Source organism: Bufo bufo, chromosome 6 (assembly GCF_905171765.1).
Source record: "Bufo bufo chromosome 6, aBufBuf1.1, whole genome shotgun sequence".
In the NCBI taxonomy this organism is placed as follows: Eukaryota; Metazoa; Chordata; class Amphibia; order Anura; family Bufonidae; genus Bufo; species Bufo bufo.
In genome coordinates, this window is record NC_053394.1 from 413,737,096 (window position 1) to 413,754,493 (window position 17,398).

General features: G+C 47.1%; 1 protein-coding gene and 1 long non-coding RNA gene across 2 annotated transcripts in view; one reads left to right on the plus strand and one right to left on the minus strand.

The window, feature by feature from the left end:
- Positions 1–17,398, plus strand: part of RPTOR (regulatory associated protein of MTOR complex 1) — a 294,108-nt gene that overhangs the window by 204,819 nt on the left and 71,891 nt on the right. The window contains exons 5-6 of the mRNA XM_040439078.1: positions 160–306; positions 11,165–11,340. Coding sequence (XP_040295012.1) covers positions 160–306; positions 11,165–11,340 — 323 coding nt within the window. The remainder of the gene's footprint in view (positions 1–159; positions 307–11,164; positions 11,341–17,398) is intronic.
- LOC121006142 overlaps positions 1–17,398 on the minus strand; it is a 978,004-nt gene that overhangs the window by 37,766 nt on the left and 922,840 nt on the right. The window lies entirely within an intron of this gene.

Consider the following 17,398-nt stretch of genomic DNA (forward strand, 5'->3'; position numbering starts at 1 on the left):
CCACAGACAGGTGTGGCACTGTTTCTGAACGGAAGCAGCCATGTCTTTCTCATTCTGAACATCCCCTTGAAGTCCGGCTTACACAGTGCGCATCATCACGTGTTATCTAAACTGGCGGCATTCTACGGTTTTCTTAACGCAAGCCTTTTTATTTTCCAGAATTACACACAGTACATCCCCCTGTCCATCTATGACCTTCAGACCTGGATGGGGAGCCCTTCCATATTTGTGTACGACTGCTCCAATGCCGGCCTCATCGTCAAGTCGTTCAAGCAGTTTGCACTGCAGAGGGAACAGGAGCTGGAGGTAAGAATCAGACCGATCACCAGTGGACATACGCATGCCGCCCCCTCCCCCGTCCTCCGTCATCACCCCCGGCTTCTGCATTACAACTTGTTATAATACGCAGCTGGTGTCTCCAGCGACTTCTGATAGCCACACTGTTTGTAAAGACCTCTCCGGCTTCCATTGAGCATTCTCCCAGCAGATGTTGTACGCAGGCAATTTAACTCCATGTAACTCTGACCAGGAAGCCACAGAACACTACTGCTTACATATCCGTCATGTGCCACGTAATAGAGGGGGACATCTCACTGCCACAGCTAGTATACAACATTCAAATCAGGCTTATGGGTTCATTCACATATCCACAAGTGTTTTGCTGTCCGCAAATTGCGGATCCGCAAAACACGGACAACAGCCATGTGCTTTCCGCATTTTGTAGACTGCACGTAGCCGGCCCTTTGATAGAAAATGCCGGTCAAGAATAGGACATGCTCTATCTTTTTTTTGTGGGGCCGCGGAACGGAACTACGGATGCGGACAACACACGGTGTGTGAATGGACCCTAAAGGGGTTTTCCGAGACCTAAATACTGATGACCTGCCTCTGGATAGGTCATCAGTATCTGATCGGTGGGGATCCGACACACGGGATTCCCACCCATCAGCTGTTTGAGAAGGCATTAGTGCTTGTGGTAGCCTTGCAACCCTCTCGTAGCTTAGCCTAGGCCGTATGATGTCAATTTCATTGGTCACGAGGCCTAGACGCGGCTCAGATCCATTGAAGTGAATGGGGCTGAGCTGCGATACCAAGCACAGCCGCTATACAATGTACGGAGCTGTGCTAGGTGAGCATGGAGAAGGCAGCACTGCTCACAGGATACTAATGACCTATTCTGAGTATAGGTCATCAGTATTTGAGTCTCGGAAAACCCTTTTAAAGGGGTTGTCTCACTTCAGCACATGGCATGTATCATGTACAGTCGTGGCCAAAAGTTTTGAGAATGACACAAATATTAGTTTTCACAAAGTTTGCTGCTAAACTGCTTTTAGATCTTTGTTTCAGTTGTTTCTGTGATGTAGTGAAATATAATTACACGCACTTCATACGTTTCAAAGGCTTTTATCGACAATTACATGACATTTATGCAAAGAGTCAGTATTTGCAGTGTTGGCCCTTCTTTTTCAGGACCTCTGCAATTCGACTGGGCATGCTCTCAATCAACTTCTGGGCCAATTCCTGACTGATAGCAACTAGGGCTGCACGATATGGGAATTTTGTGCGATTGCGATTAGGGCCCTAAAAATTGCGATAACGATATGCGATATTTTAAGGGAATTGTGCTAGAGGTCTATTTGCTTGGATTTTCCCATATGAGCCGCTGACGCGGCTGGGTATGACATAGTTATGGGGGAATCTGTGGATGACGCTGTGTTGTGGGGGATCTGTGGATGACGCTGTGTTGTGGGGGATCTGTGGATGACGCTGTGTTGTGGGGGATCTGTGGAGGGCGCTGTGTTGTGGGGGATCTGTGGAGGACGCTGTGTTGTGGGGGATCTGTGGAGGACGCTGTGTTGTGGGGGATCTGTGGAGGATGCTGTTATGTGGGGGATGTGTGCTATGACACATAGGGCCATGAGGGGGGCCAGCATAAGACATATAGCATCTTATGCTGGTTCCCCTCATGGCCCTATGTGTCCCCTCATGTGTCCTAAACTGCGCACATAACTGGCTTTGTGTGTAAAGTATTTTACTAGTGTGTGAAACAATTTCTCTCCTATTGATAACATGGCCAGCCTCTGTTACTCACTGTCACTATGAATGCACTGCAGCGAGCTAGCCGGCCGGAAGCAGGAGCGTTACTAAGTGATGTCAGTCACGCGCCGGCCGGCCCACCCGCTGCCGTTCGCTGCAGTGCATTGCATTCATCGTGAAAGTGAGTACAGAGGTTGGCCATGTTATCAAAAGGAGCGAGATTGTTTCACACACTAGTAAAATACTTTACACGCAAAGCCAGTTATGTGTGCAGGGCCCCTTCATATATAATGGCGGCATTTTCGGTTCGGCCAAATCGCCATATCGCATTTGCCGATTATCGCGATTCGATTATTTTTTCGATTTATCGTGCAGCCCTAATAGCAACCCATTCTTTCATAATCACTTCTTGAAGTTTGTCAGAATTAGTGGGTTTTTGTTTGTCCACCCGCCTCTTGAGGATTGACCACAAGTTCTCAATGGGATTAAGATCTGGGGAGTTTCAAGGCCATGGACCCAAAATGTATATATGCCTGTCCCTGCTCCCGCACTACGCCCTTCTTCTAATATCTGACTGTAGAACGTTTTGGTCCCCGAGCCACTTAGTTATCACTTTTGCCTTATGGCACGGTGCTCCATCGTGCTGGAAAATGCATTGTTCTTCACCAAACTGTTAGATTGTTGGAAGAAGTTGCTGTTGGAGGGTGTTTTGGTACCATTCTTTATTCATGGCTGTGTTTTTGGGCAAAATTGTGAGTGAGCCCACTCCCTTGGATGAGAAGCAACCCCACTGTCACGGATGGTGTTGCAGAAAGCTGGAACTTATAAATAAACATCCGACTGGCTTGATCCCAAACTAAGGAGCATATGGGTGAGCCCTATAAAACCCCTAGAGCTCTCCCTGACTGCTATGCCCATGCAAAGATCTTTGTGGTAGACGATTGCATGCCCTCGTACCTTATGCTATGTGACACCTGAAAATCCTATAATAGTGAGGGGACACGACCACCAGCTCCCTGCACTTAATACAGACGGAGTCAGGGTCATCTACAATCAAGCCAGCAAGAAACACAAATAAAGGAAACGGACTTATCTGAGGAATCAGGAGAAGCAGCCTCCAGCAGTGAACACAATCCAGGAAGAAGTATAAACCGCAAAGTGAGGCAGTATGGGAGGGGATATAAAGGGAGACAATCAGTGCAAATAGGTGACAGCTGGGAGATGGAAAGGAGATGAGAAAGTGAAACCAAAACAAAGAACATGATACAACAGGTAGAGAAGAACGTCTGCCAGATCTTCTCACAGAGCTGGCGGTGACACCCACACATGAATGGTCTCAGGATGCTTTACTGTTGGCATGACACAGGACTGATGGTAGCGCTCACCTTTTCTTCTCTGGACAAGCCTTTTTCCAGATGCCCCAAACAATAGGAAAGAGGCTTCATTGGAGAATATGACTTTGCCCCAGTCCTCAGCAGTCCATTCACCATACTTTCTGCAGAAGATCAATCTGTCCCTGATGTTTTTTTTGGAGAGAAGTGGCATCTTTGCTGCCCTTCTTGACACCAGGCCATCTTCCAAAAGTCTTCGCCTCACTGTGCGTGCAGATGTGCTCACACCTGCCTGCTGCCATTCCTGAGCAAGCTCTGCACTGGTGGCACTCCGATCCCGCAGCTGAACCCTCTTTAGGAGACGATCCACAATATCCTTGCCTGTGAAGCCATTTTTATGCAACGCAATGATGGCTGCACGCGTTTCTTTGCAGGTCACCATGGTTAACAATGGAAGAACAATCATTTCAAGCATCGCCCTCCTTTTAACATGTCAAGTCTGCCATTTTAACCCAATCAGCCTGACATAATGATCTCCAGCCTTGTGCTCGTCAACATTCTCACCTGAGTTAACAAGACGATTACTGAAATTATCTCGGCAGGTCCTTTAATGACAGCAATGAAATGCAGTGGAAAGGTTTTTTTGGGATTAAGTTAATTTTCATGGCAAAGAAGGACTATGCAATTCATCTGATCACTCTTCATAACATTCTGGAGTATATGCAAATTGCTATTATAAAAACTTAAGCAGCAACTTTTCCAATATTTATCTAATTCTCAAAACTTTTGGCCACGACTGTAGACAAAGTTAATACAAGCCACTTACTAATGTATTGTGATCGCATTATACACTGCTTGTATCCAGGGGTTACACTGCTGCAGTGCAGATACAAGGTGGCTCCAGAGAGGCAAGCACGACCACTACTACTGGACTGCAGGGTGGTCGTAACCCCTGGAAACAAGTCGTGTATAATGTGATGGAAATATGAATCCAGCAAAGGAGGCAATATGGACAATCACAATACATTAGTAAGTGCCTTGTATTAACTTTGTCTTCAGGATAAATGCTATTTGCCGAATCGAGACCACCCCTTTAACGTAAATGTTCAGGACACCTCCTGTTTGGTTTCAGATATTGCTTATTTCCGGTTAGGTTTAGATCTCCAAGCAGCTTTCTCCTGGACAGAGACAGGGAATATCATTATTTTGGTGGGATCTGATGACCGTAATATTGGGCTGTCCCCCATATACACCTCCCAATGGTGGAAACGTTGATTGGTCATGTTCGATGTAAAGGCGGGTTTAGACGGGGCCGTTTGTCGGGAAAGAAGTGTTCCTTCCCGACAGTCAGCTGCTCGTTCGGTTCATTTACATGCAGCGATCTCCTTCACTGTATGAGGCGGAGGGGTCGCTATTGCGATCGTTCGTGCCCACGTAGAATCATTGTTTCTGGGCAGCAGATCACTGTTTAGCCAACACAATCTGCTGCCCAGAAATTATAATTGGTGATGCCTTCTCCAAGAACAACAGGATCAGCTGTTGAACGAGCTTTTTGCTCATTCATCGGGTGATCAGCAACACATTCAGATGGCCAGATTATCCTGCGAATGCTCGTTCCGATAATCTGGACGATTATTGGTTTGTCTAAATCCACCTTATGCCTGTCCATAACCAGCACCAGAGATGGTCTAGCAGTCCTCCATAAAATAACACGCCTGTTCATCTGAGCCAATTAGCTACAAAGCAGAATATTATTCCGATCCCGACCATACGGTATGTTTAAAGATCATCCATGCTTCCCAGGGCTTGGTAGGTGCTCTTTAAATGAGGAGCGTGCACCAGGTACTTTACTGCCTCCACTCATCGTTTGCGCGTCAGCATTCGGTTTTCCCCTCCATCCTATTGCTTCACATTGGTATCTTCCCAAAAATATGCATGGGGTAGCGAGCGCTTTTTCCGGGCGCGTTCTAATTATGAGCTCTGAGACTTTGGAGGACAGCTAATTTATTTCGAGCAGCATTTCGAAAGACCTAAATTGCATTCAATGCTATGCTCGGCTATAATTGCACCCAAAGCATCCAAATGATTGTAATCTTGCTCGCTTTCAAAACAAATCTCTAATTTCAGATGAGGATACTAATAAGGTCGGGGGAGGGGAGAAATGAGGCAACCAATGCAGAAGCTTGAGGTATCCAACCGAAGAGGAGGAAGCACGGCGGTGACTTGCATGCTGTGCTGCTTAGCCCTTGTGCCCTCCATACTGCAGGAACCAGCCTCCAATGATAGATGTAGACAACTAAGCCAGTGGTCTTGAACTATGCGGTTCTAAGGCTGGTTCCAACATCTGAAGAGCCGCAGGTCGGAGACCACTGTCCCAGGGGATATCTTGCAAAGTCCTTTACCCTTGTGTGCTTTGGAGCCTTTTCCTTTACTCATTTTGCCATGTATTTCTCCGTCCTTTTTAGCATTTCATGATTTACTGTTTGCCTGGAAGCCTTGTACACATGAGAAGATGATGGATGACTGACTGTACAGCGTAATGTTCATTAGGATATGTTTATACAATGGGAAAAGCAGCAACAGCGGATGAGTCCATATCCTCGTTGCTTTTGTCGACAAGCCGGCCATAATTCTTGGAAGTCCTCTTTGTAGAATCAACTCAAGCACTTGAGTAATTGGCAGTGAGGTTGTAAGCAAAAAATTACAGAAGCACCAAAAAATATATAATTATGAACAAAAGTTCTATTTTGGTTATTTCCTAAGAACACGTAAGCCATCAGTGATGGGTGAAGAATTCTCCTGCATAAATTCTGGGGAAGCCGCAAGAGCCACCCTAAAATATTATAGTATGGGACTCAACTCATCATTTTTTCATAATTAATGGTGGATTGAAATACCAGTGAGGGATTGTCCGAAGAGCCATGATTGAGGTAGTCTGTGGCTAGCCGACCACAAGTAGGCAAAACAAGGAGCCTATGTATTGTTCTGGCACTTGGCCCCTCTGTTATTGCGCCTTACGAAGATTCATTTAGCCGACAGCTGCATTTCTCAAGATGTCTTTAAACGGGTTGTCCGTGCTTTTTCTATTGAGGACCTATCCTCAGGATGGGTCATCAATATCAGATCATCGGGGGTCCAACACCTGGCACCTCCACCCATCAGCTGTATGAAGAGAAGGCGCGCACAGTGTGCACATGCCATCTCCCGTCTCTCTTTTGCCATAGACAGAGATGAGCGAACTTCTGTTTCAAGTTCGGCGTCTAAAGTTCGGCTTCCGGTTAGCGGAGGATCCCGATATGGATTCCGAATTCCGTTGTGGTCCGTGGTAGCGGAATCAATAATGGTCATTATTGATTCCGCTACCACGGACCACAACGGAATTCGGAATCCATATCGGGATCCTCCGCTAACCGGAAGCCGAACTTTAGACTCCGAACTTGAAACAGAAGTTCGCTCATCTCTAGCCATAGACATAGCAGCAGGAAGTGAGATGGCACATGCACACTGCAAGTGCCATCTCCTCATACAGATGATTAGTGGGGGTGCTAGGTGTCAGACCCCCGCCAATCTGATATTGATTACCTATCCTAGGCAAAGGACCTCCGCACCTTGTTCCTTTTGGCCTCCACGCTCTCCTCCCTTTTGGCCTCCACACTTTGCTCCCTTTTGGCCTCCACACTGCACGCTTTGCTCCCTTTGGCCCCCACGCCTCGCTCCCTTTGGCCCCCACGCCTGTGACCAGTGTGATGCAAGCATTGAAAGCCTTTATAGATCTTTTCTTAAAAATAAACGTACTTGGTGTCATAAGGATTCTCCCAAGTACAGCCCTTTCCCCATGACTGCTTCTGTTAGAGTACATTGACGCACAGGGGAAGCAATGTGGGAATAGACACACCAATATGATATGTTAAGCTATGACAGTACTCTTGCTTCTTCTGTTCGTCACTGCAATGTGTAAGGATTTATTTATTTTTTTTCAAAAGGATTGCACCCTACTCAGAATAATTTGCACTTGCCAGGGTGAATCCAGTCATCTTTTAGGTGTTTGAGGGATTACAAATACCATGTGCTTGGTGCCTTGTTGTCTGTGATGTATTCCTCCCTGATGGTTGGAGTTTGTCACTAATGCATTATCTGCAACATCTTTGAAATCTTGCCAATGGTTAATGGGAGTCTCTGGACAGTAGGACATCCTAGAAAGATCTGGCTGTACATTTCCAGTTTAAAGCATATGTCATCTCAGTGCTAGCCTTGAGTTGAGATCCTCATTGTTCAATAGAATGAAAGGGCCCCCACGCTTGGCTCCCTTTGGCCCCCTACGCTTGGCTCCCTTTGGCCCCCTACGCTTGGCTCCCTTTGGCCCCCTACGCTTGGCTCCCTTTGGCCCCCTACGCTTGGCTCCCTTTGGCCCCCTACGCTTGGCTCCCTTTGGCCCCCTACGCTTGGCTCCCTTTGGCCCCCTACGCTTGGCTCCCTTTGGCCCCCTACGCTTGGCTCCCTTTGGCCCCCTTTGGCCCCCTACGCTTGGCTCCCTTTGGCCCCCTACGCTTGGCTCCCTTTGGCCCCCTTTGGCCCCCTACGCTTGGCTCCCTTTGGCCCCCTACGCTTGGCTCCCTTTGGCCCCCTACGCTTGGCTCCCTTTGGCCCCCTACGCTTGGCTCCCTTTGGCCCCCTACGCTTGGCTCCCTTTGGCCCCCTTTGGCCCCCTACGCTTGGCTCCCTTTGGCCCCCTACGCTTGGCTCCCTTTGGCCCCCCCCACGCCTGGCTCCCTTTGGCCCCCCCCACGCCTGGCTCCCTTTGGCCCCCCCCACGCCTGGCTCCCTTTGGCCCCCCCCACGCCTGGCTCCCTTTGGCCCCCCCCACGCCTGGCTCCCTTTGGCCCCCCCCACGCCTGGCTCCCTTTGGCCCCCCCCACGCCTGGCCCCCTTTGGCCCCCCCCACGCCTGGCTCCCTTTGGCCCCCCCACGCCTGGCTCCCTTTGGCCCCCCCACGCCTGGCTAACTTTGGCCCCCCACGCCTGGCTCCCTTTGGCCCCCCCACGCCTGGCTCCCTTTGGCCCCCACATCTCTCTGTTCACAAGAGGTACACCATCCATACCCCACTTCCTAACTTTGTTTAGGCAGAGGTATTTATTGGAATTGTCCATTTTGAAGAATCTTGGCCAACACTTACCATATAACAAGGTTATCCCCAATTTGTACTAAATGTATCAAAAAATTTGTACAAAATGTATATAAAGGCTTATATAGACGTTTCTTGACTTTCAGTTTCTTTCAAATTTGGATTATTTTTTCCTGACTGGACCAAACCTAGTAGCCATGGGGTCAGTACACATGGCTACTGATGCCCACCGTTTTGGAATGTTTTCTATTTTCATGTACAAGCTTGTTTTGTTTTTTGGCTGGTTCTTATGGTGCATGTCATTTTTTTTGTTCTCATGGCCACTTGTCTGTGTCACGAAGTGAATTTTTGCTCAACAAGGTTCCTTTGCCATTTTCCCGGTATCCATTTGGTGCACTAATTCTCCTTCCCTGATCCATCCGTTTCCTCCTCTGCTCTTCTGTGCCCTTCTTTTCCCCATCATCCTAACCTATTAATATGTTGCATTACTCTCGGCCGGATTGACTTGTTCCTCCTCGCGCTCCCACAGGACCCCCCACTCATGGTGTGTTATTGCTCCGCTGTGAAGGGCGACAGGCTGAATGAAATGTACAGAGCCGGGAAGTTCTCTCGGCTCTGAGAGAAACCGATAATGTTTCGGTGTACTAATATCCTGCCACATATTGCTGTCTGGGGGCACATGGCACCGAAGGTGATAAATAGATATTTCTCATTTAATGCTCTTCCTATTTTTGACCTAGCGGGGCATCCTGATTTTTTTTAATGCACTTTTATAAAATATAAATTTTAAAAAAAGTGTTGATCATCTCAATCTGATCTTTGCTGCTGTCCAATAAACCATGTATTCTCCATGACTCTTCAGTGTATTTATCACCATAAGATCCAATTTAAAGGACTTATCTTTGGCCCTATAAAGTTTTTGTGCACTTTTTTGTTATTTAATAAGAATCTAAGAAAATAAATATCTATGTTGTAATGCACCCCCACCTTAAAAGGGCATCTGTCAGCAGTTCTGTACCTGGCTGACCTTTTACATTTGTGTTGGTCCCATGTTCATATGTGCCCCCATTGCTGAGAAAATGAATGTTTTAATATATGCAAATGAGCCTCTAGGAGCAACGAGGGCGTTGCATTTGGGGCTCATGCACACAGCCGTTCCGTGCATTAGGGACTGCAATTTGCGGTCACCAATGCATGGGCAACATCCATGTGGTTTCCGCCAACGGATGCAGACCCATTTAGCTTGAATGGGTCCATGATCGGTCCGCACCGCAAAAAAATGTTTTTTTTTGCGGAGCTACTGAGAGAAACCCCACGGAAGCACTCCGGGGTTCCGTGCCTTCGTTCTGCACCGCACCTTCCGGATTGTGGACCCATTCAAGTGATCACTGATGCAGTGCACAAACGGCCGGGGCCCTTATATTGTGGGCCGCAATACAGGCACGTCCGTGCAATGAGCCCTTACTCCTAGCGTTTCTGCTTTCCCCGAACCTCTAGGTATAAAGGCAACGTCCCTGTTGCTCCTAGAGGCTCATTTGCGTATATAAAAACTTCACTTTTCTCAGCAATCAGAAAATAAAAGCAGATCATAAAAAAGGAGATGTGTCACTATCTGGTTTTAACTGTCAGACAATTTCTCTTTGATGGGTTATGACCTGATTGATATGAAAAATGTAAATCCGACATCATATAGTAGTACATGACAATACCAGCCCTGTGCCTCACATAGATCCAGAGGTCTTCACATTCACTGCTCCAATTGCTCTGCTAGATTATCTCCAGGCTAACAGCTCACTGGGAAGGTGTGCTTTCTCAGGGGGACATGTGCTTTCTCAGGGGGACGTGTGCTTTCTCAGGGGAAGTGTGCTTTCTCAGGGGGACGTGTGCTTTCTCAGGGGGACGTGTGCTTTCTCAGGGGGACGTGTGCTTTCTCAGGGGGACGTGTGCTTTCTCAGGGGGACGTGTGCTTTCTCAGGGGGACGTGTGCTTTCTCAGGGGGACGTGTGCTTTCTCAGGGGACGTGTTCTTTCTGCTACAACTCTCTCCCTGTAACTGCCACAGCTTCTAACAGAAGATATGGCTGGTGAAGTTGAAGTTTTAAACTGAGCGCGTTCAATGAGGTCAGTGAGACGGACAAAAAAAAAATAAGGAAAAGAACTAACAGCAGGTGGCACTCTAGATTTTATTGAATAGCTCACTGGCTATGCAAAATTTGTAATTAAATGCAATTACAAAAGTATTCAGATCCAGATGCTGGGTTGAAAAATGTAGAATATGTTTCCTGACAAAACTTCTTTTAAGGGGTTTCCGATCTCAGACATTATTAGCATATCCTTCCTTCTTCTGGGACCCCAACCTGTCTGGAGAATGGGGTTGTACCTATTCAAGTCTATTGAAGTTATTTAAAAGGGCTCGTCCTCCTCCTTCTGTAAACGGCATTGGAAGGAGAGTGCCACACATCTGGGTGACCCCTCTCCATTCAGTCTCCTCCCCATAGGTGCCGTCCAAATCATTGATTAAAGAATTAGGGTCAGGTGATTGATTATGGCCGTACCCTGCGCAGTGATTATGGTTCTGTTTGACCTTTATATTGGTGGAAATATTTAGGGAGTACACAGTATACAGGTGTCCCATGGCGGAATGATTGAGCACTGATTGGCTGTTTTATTTGCAGGTTGCTGCTATTAATCCCAGTCACCCACTGGCACAGATGCCATTGCCGCCTTCCATGAAGAATTGCATCCAGTTGGCTGCCTGTGACGCCGATGAGTTGTTACCCATGAACCCTGACCTTCCCGCTGACCTGTTCACCTCCTGCCTCACCACGCCAATCAAAATAGCACTACGGTGGTGAGTATGAGCACTGTTCACACCTCATCCATGTGTCCTGCAGGAGAAAACCTCTGCCAACCAGTGTGGTGACCCATAACCAACATCTCAACTTGACCAGGTGGTCCTCCATTACCTTCAGTCTACATATTTCAAATGGCCTTGGTCTCACAGATGGTGGGGTAGTAGGATTTTTGCCAAGGACATAGGGTTTTTCATGCATCAGGGACCCCCCAGTCCGGTCTGGCAATCTGGTGTAGGGCCTCAATGTCATTTGTGACTCGCCTTATTTTGCCGACCGTCTGGGATGCCTTGCTTCCACCGAAGAAATGTTAAGTGATCTATTCTCTTTTTTCACTTTTTAGCAGGAGTTTTAACATTTTTCGTTCATCCCTTTCTTTGCATTGTGTAGTAAAGCTGAGTCACAAGCAATATGGCAGCGTTTACACCTCTCGCAGGTGTTGTCCTGCTTTCACAGGTCCCTAGAACGTCAACTCTTGCCTATTTTATAAAGCTGAAGGGTAGCTGAGGCATGCACCAAAGGGTATTTGCTTTTCAGGAATATACATGGTATCTGTCATTGTAATCATGGTTTGTAGAGTGAAACTAAATCGCACCTCGGACAGAAGAATTGCAGGGGTGGCGCTCAGTTGATGCTGTCTGCAAAAAGCAGCGGTATCGCGGCAAGAACCACACAAAACTGCCGCACTGGAAAGGCAATGAAGTGTATTTGAGATACTGCGCTGAAGGACAATTTTTAGAGATTTATATTACTATACAGTTATTGCAACTGGGTGCAGGCTGGCATACGAGGATGTATCACTATACAGGTATTTAAGCTGGTTTGAAGACCGCTTACCTGTAGCGAAGACCTCAGTTGGCGTGCTTCTGTCTGCGTCCCTGTAGTTTCGGAAAAAACGGCTTTTTTCTCTTTTCTTTTTCTTTTCTCCGCTTTTTTGCTGGTTTATTGCTTTGGATGTAAGTTCATTTTTCTTTCTTCTTTATCGATGCTTTGGGTTAGGGTGGGGTAATCCAGCTGCAGGATGGGTCGGCGTGCTGTCTCGTGCCCCGGCCGGTGGCACGCTGCTGCCGCAGGTGGAGGTGTGTGTGGGGGAGTGGTTGGCGCTCACTTGGAGTTTGTTAGTGACGTCACTAAAGCGGTCAGGCAATGACCGACAGGTGCCCGGTATCCTCCAACGCGTTTCGAACAGAACGCTGTTCTTCCTCAGGGAGTGCTGCCTGGCTGTTTATGCACCCTTTTTATAGGTACTTCTCCAGCGCTTTAACCTCTTCCCTGCCAATCCTGCATGAATTCAGTGTTATTTGCCTATTCAAAAGCGAACAGTTCCAGCTCTGCATTTAGTCCGTTTGGTATTAGACTATCCATATTAAATATCCATTTGGATTCTTTTTTTGACATCTCAAAAAAAAGAGATGTCAAAAAAAAAAAAAAAAAAAAAAGAATCCAAATGGATATTTAATATGGATAGTCTAATACCAAACGGACTAAATGCAGAGCTGGAACTGTTCGCTTTTGAATAGGCAAATAACACTGAATTCATGCAGGATTGGCAGGGAAGAGGTTAAAGCGCTGGAGAAGTACCTATAAAAAGGGTGCATAAACAGCCAGGCAGCACTCCCTGAGGAAGAACAGCGTTCTGTTCGAAACGCGTTGGAGGATACCTGGCACCTGTCGGTCATTGCCTGACCACTTTAGTGACGTCACTAACAAACTCCAAGTGAGCGCCAACCACTCCCCCACACACACCTCCACCTGCGGCAGCAGCGTGCCACCGGCCGGGGCACGAGACAGCACGCCGACCCATCCTGCAGCTGGATTACCCCACCCTAACCCAAAGCATCGATAAAGAAGAAAGAAAAATGAACTTACATCCAAAGCAATAAACCAGCAAAAAAGCGGAGAAAAGAAAAAGAAAAGAGAAAAAAGCCGTTTTTTCCGAAACTACAGGGACGCAGACAGAAGCACGCCAACTGAGGTCTTCGCTACAGGTAAGCGGTCTTCAAACCAGCTTAAATACCTGTATAGTGATACATCCTCGTATGCCAGCCTGCACCCAGTTGCAATAACTGTATAGTAATATAAATCTCTAAAAATTGTCCTTCAGCGCAGTATCTCAAATACACTAAATCGCACCTCCTTGACCAGTCTGTCATTGTAATCCCACTTGTGATAATGAAATGACTGCTAGGAGTCATCTGTACAGATCAAGAAGGTGCGACTATTATTAGGCATAGGACAACTCCTATGGGAGTTGATATGGCAGCCATATATTGAAAGCTCTGCGACTTGGCAACCAATCCAGGTTGCCTGCATTGCAGAGAACTCCAACACTTCCATGTAGTTGTATTGAAGTTCCCTACCCTGCGAGGGGGAATGCTGTCTGAACATTTACCTGTTTGCTCCCAGGATCTGACCCCTGACAATCATAATAACATAGCGCTTCAAAATCGGCAGTATCCCTTTTATAGCGGCCATATTGGTCGATGCAAGTTTTTAGAACTTTTTTTTTTTTTTCCCCCCCCCTTCATTTGAGGGACATGACTTGTGAAGGTTAGGACGACTCCTGCTGATTGAGATGTGAGGTAATTACCATCTGGCAGGCGGACCGCCTTGATCATCTCCTTGGTAATTTTGCAGCCCGATAGCCTTTTCGGGCTGGTAGAAGACACAGAACTTTGTACTGTAGATTGCCTGATAATTCATTTGTGTTATCGGTTAATTTGCATGATAATGAACAGCTGCGGTGAAAACGCTGACTGGTGACAGTGATCAATTAACCTGCAGAGCGTCATCCGTGCACCGCCGGCTCCGAGGATCTTCACTGTACCGCCGCGGTCCTGCACGTCACACAGTCTCATCTGTACATGAGGTGGAGGGAAGCGCTTTCATGCCTCCAGCTGCAGACACTTAATATATCCTGAGGCGGCGTTCACACCCGGGGTACTCAGTCCGCACTACAAACCAGTGTTAACTGCGCCAAGCGTTTCCCAGCTGTGCCTCTGTACAATAATGGGGGATGGGGAGCGAGAGTGTTTTCCTATTATATTACAGCCCTGGACCGCTATACCTATTCTATCATGTTAACCTGTTCAGGCCTGGAACCTGTGGCTTCTCACAAACTCTGTAGATCAATGAAGCCACAATAAAGACCCAGTTAGGCAGGGTTGGGTTTGTCATTTGGCACCACCTTTTGCGTTATGACATGACGGGACATAATCACGAAAGCGGACCACCTCTTTCAGAATTTGGGTCCTGAAGACTTAGGTCTCGTTCACATCTCCATTAAGGAGATCTGGCAGCCTGATCCGGCGCAAGTGTCGGCATGCAATGGTTTATCTCCAGACGAAACCTGGCATTTATGCCGAAAAGCGGCCGGATCATCGCTGGACCTCATTGCAATCAATGGGGGTCCGACGGTGAAGTAGAGGATCCGGCAGGCTGGTCTGTGCCGGTTCTTCTCCAGGAAACCTTGTCTGGCCAGCGTTTCCCAATGCAAGAAATGTAGTGTTAAACCAGTTAAACAGAATGGCTCTCCACTCATATTGGGGGACAACCCTCTTCGATGTCCATATGTGCTTTTTTTTCCCATTGAGACTGTGTATACGAAATCTAGCACTCCACCAAGTCATACAAACTGTTTTTCGTTGATAGATGAGTACAAAGCAGTAAAAGATTTCTTACGCGTTTCAGGCTACAGCCTGAGATCATCTTGTCCTCTGGTGCCCACATATATGATGCAGGTGGGTGCGTTGCCAATCAGAACCCTACATTTGGCCGTACATTTTAGATATCTATCTGCTGAATGCTCATTCGGCCATCTCCGAGCTCTCCCGATTCGTATTTGGAATCGGGAGAGGGGAGTAGACGTGTCTCTTTCAGACATTATCTCCCCAAGAACAAAATGATTGGGGATGTTGACAGCCAAGTGCCCAATCCTTAACTCCTCTGACGTCCGCTGTGGGATAGTCGGGGATGCACGTTGGATAGTTGGTGGGCTTGGCCGACACGCATCGAATGTAATGGTGAACGTAAACAGAACGACCTGACCGAGGAGGACGACGACTCCAAGATGTATAGAGGTTCTTGATAAAAGATCTTCTGTCCTAGCGCTGAAGGGTTAATAATCTCCTTTCACAAGGAAAGGGAATAAAAGATGCCTCTCCGGCTGAGCAGTGAGGTGTGCGCCTCTGTGTGCTCAGCCCCGGCTCCAGTAATGGAGATACACTGCAGTCTTAATCAAATATCCATCAGCTCAAGTAAACATCTCGCCTCACCTCAGGCGCTGATTTATATGGAGACTCATGTACATCACACTCCATAACATTTCTGCTTTACAGGGTATTAGTCAAGCGTATGAAAAACCTGCCAGGAATCCATTGATCAAAATCTGTGCCCGAACGTGTGGGTTTCCGAAGGCCCGGTAATGAGCCCGGTGCCGCACACGCTCCTTCCTCCATCACTCATTTCCACAGCACCAATATATAACCTCCACCAGGGAAGCCGCCACCACCTCCCGGGAATGTGATATACATTTATGTACAGAGACTACCACTCTCTAATGTAGTCTGTGTTTCAGTTCCTTAACCTTTGTACGATCTCTGCTTGCTGTCCGTGAATTGGAACATTCTTGAAAATATGTCCTGCTCGCACAGAGACATGTTTCAATGGAAGAAAGAGCTCTGATGAACTGTATCTGGGCCTGACCAGGACAGGTTTTCAGTTTGTGGATGTAAGCAAGAGAAGTTCACTGATGGTTAGCAGAGATCTTGAAATTTGGAGGAAATGAAAAACAATGTATATATAGAACTTTTCAGGAGCTGTGATAAAGGGGAGTAATTCCATCTCTGGGACCTAAGGCTGCAGTCTTACGCAATACAGAAAATTCTGCCAAATGAAGCTAAAATCATGCGGGTCCTAAAAGGAGTTGTCCCAACTAATGCGAGATGGGTCTAAGCCCCTACCACCCGGGAAATAGTGGAGCTTGCTGGCACGCTGCTGTTTCAGTAGCTCCCATGTATTGCATTATTGATGTAAAGAATGAGCATGAGGGAGCGTTCTTGCTTTCTGTGCTTTAGTGAAACAGCCTGATGACAGAGAAGGATGCAGCAGCATGAGGGGAGAGGAGGGAATGCGGCTGCAGCTTTTCACTGAATGATTTAATAGCACAACATTGGGGGAGAGGAGGGGATGTGGCTGCAGCTAATCTCTCAGTGATTTAATAGAACAGAATGAGGGGAGAGGAAGGGGATGTGGCTGCAGCTTTTCACTGAGTGATTTAATAGAACAGGGTGAGGGTAGAGGATGCAGTTATTGTCTCTGTAATTTATTGAAACATCATAAGGGGAGAGGGAGGGGATGCAACTGCTGCTTATTTCTGTGATGTAATAAAACGGCATGATAGGAGGGGCGCAGTTTCAGATTTTCTCTCAGTGATTTAATCTTTTTACAGTATGAGGGGAGAGGAGGGGATGCAACTGCAGTTTATCTGTTATTTGATGAAACAGCAGAAAAGGCGGAGGTGGATACAGCTGCAGCTTTTTTTATTTGTTTTAGGCCTCATGCACACGACCGTTGTGTGCATCCGCGGCCGTTGTTCCGTTTTCCGTTTTTTTTTCGCGGACCCATTGACTTTCAATGGGTCCGTGGAAAAATCGGAAAATGCACCGTTTGGCTTCCGTGTCCGTGATCCGTTTTTCCAGTCCGTGAAAAAAATATGACCTGTCCTATTTTTTTCACGGACAACGGTTCACGGACCCATTCAAGTCAATGGGTCCGTGAAAAATCACGGATGCACACAAGATAGTCATCCGCGTCCGTGATCCGTGTCCATTTTTCCTATCATTTATTAATGCAAACTTGACTTAGTTTTTTTTTTCACTTTTCATGTCCGTGGATCCTCCAAAAATCAAGGAAGACCAACGGAAGAAAAAACGGTCACAGATCACGGAACAACGGAAATCCGTTTTGCGGACCGCAAAAAAAAACCGTCGTGTGCATGAGGCCTTAGTAAAACAGCATGATAAGAGAGGAGGGGGATGCAGCTGGTGTCTGTGATTA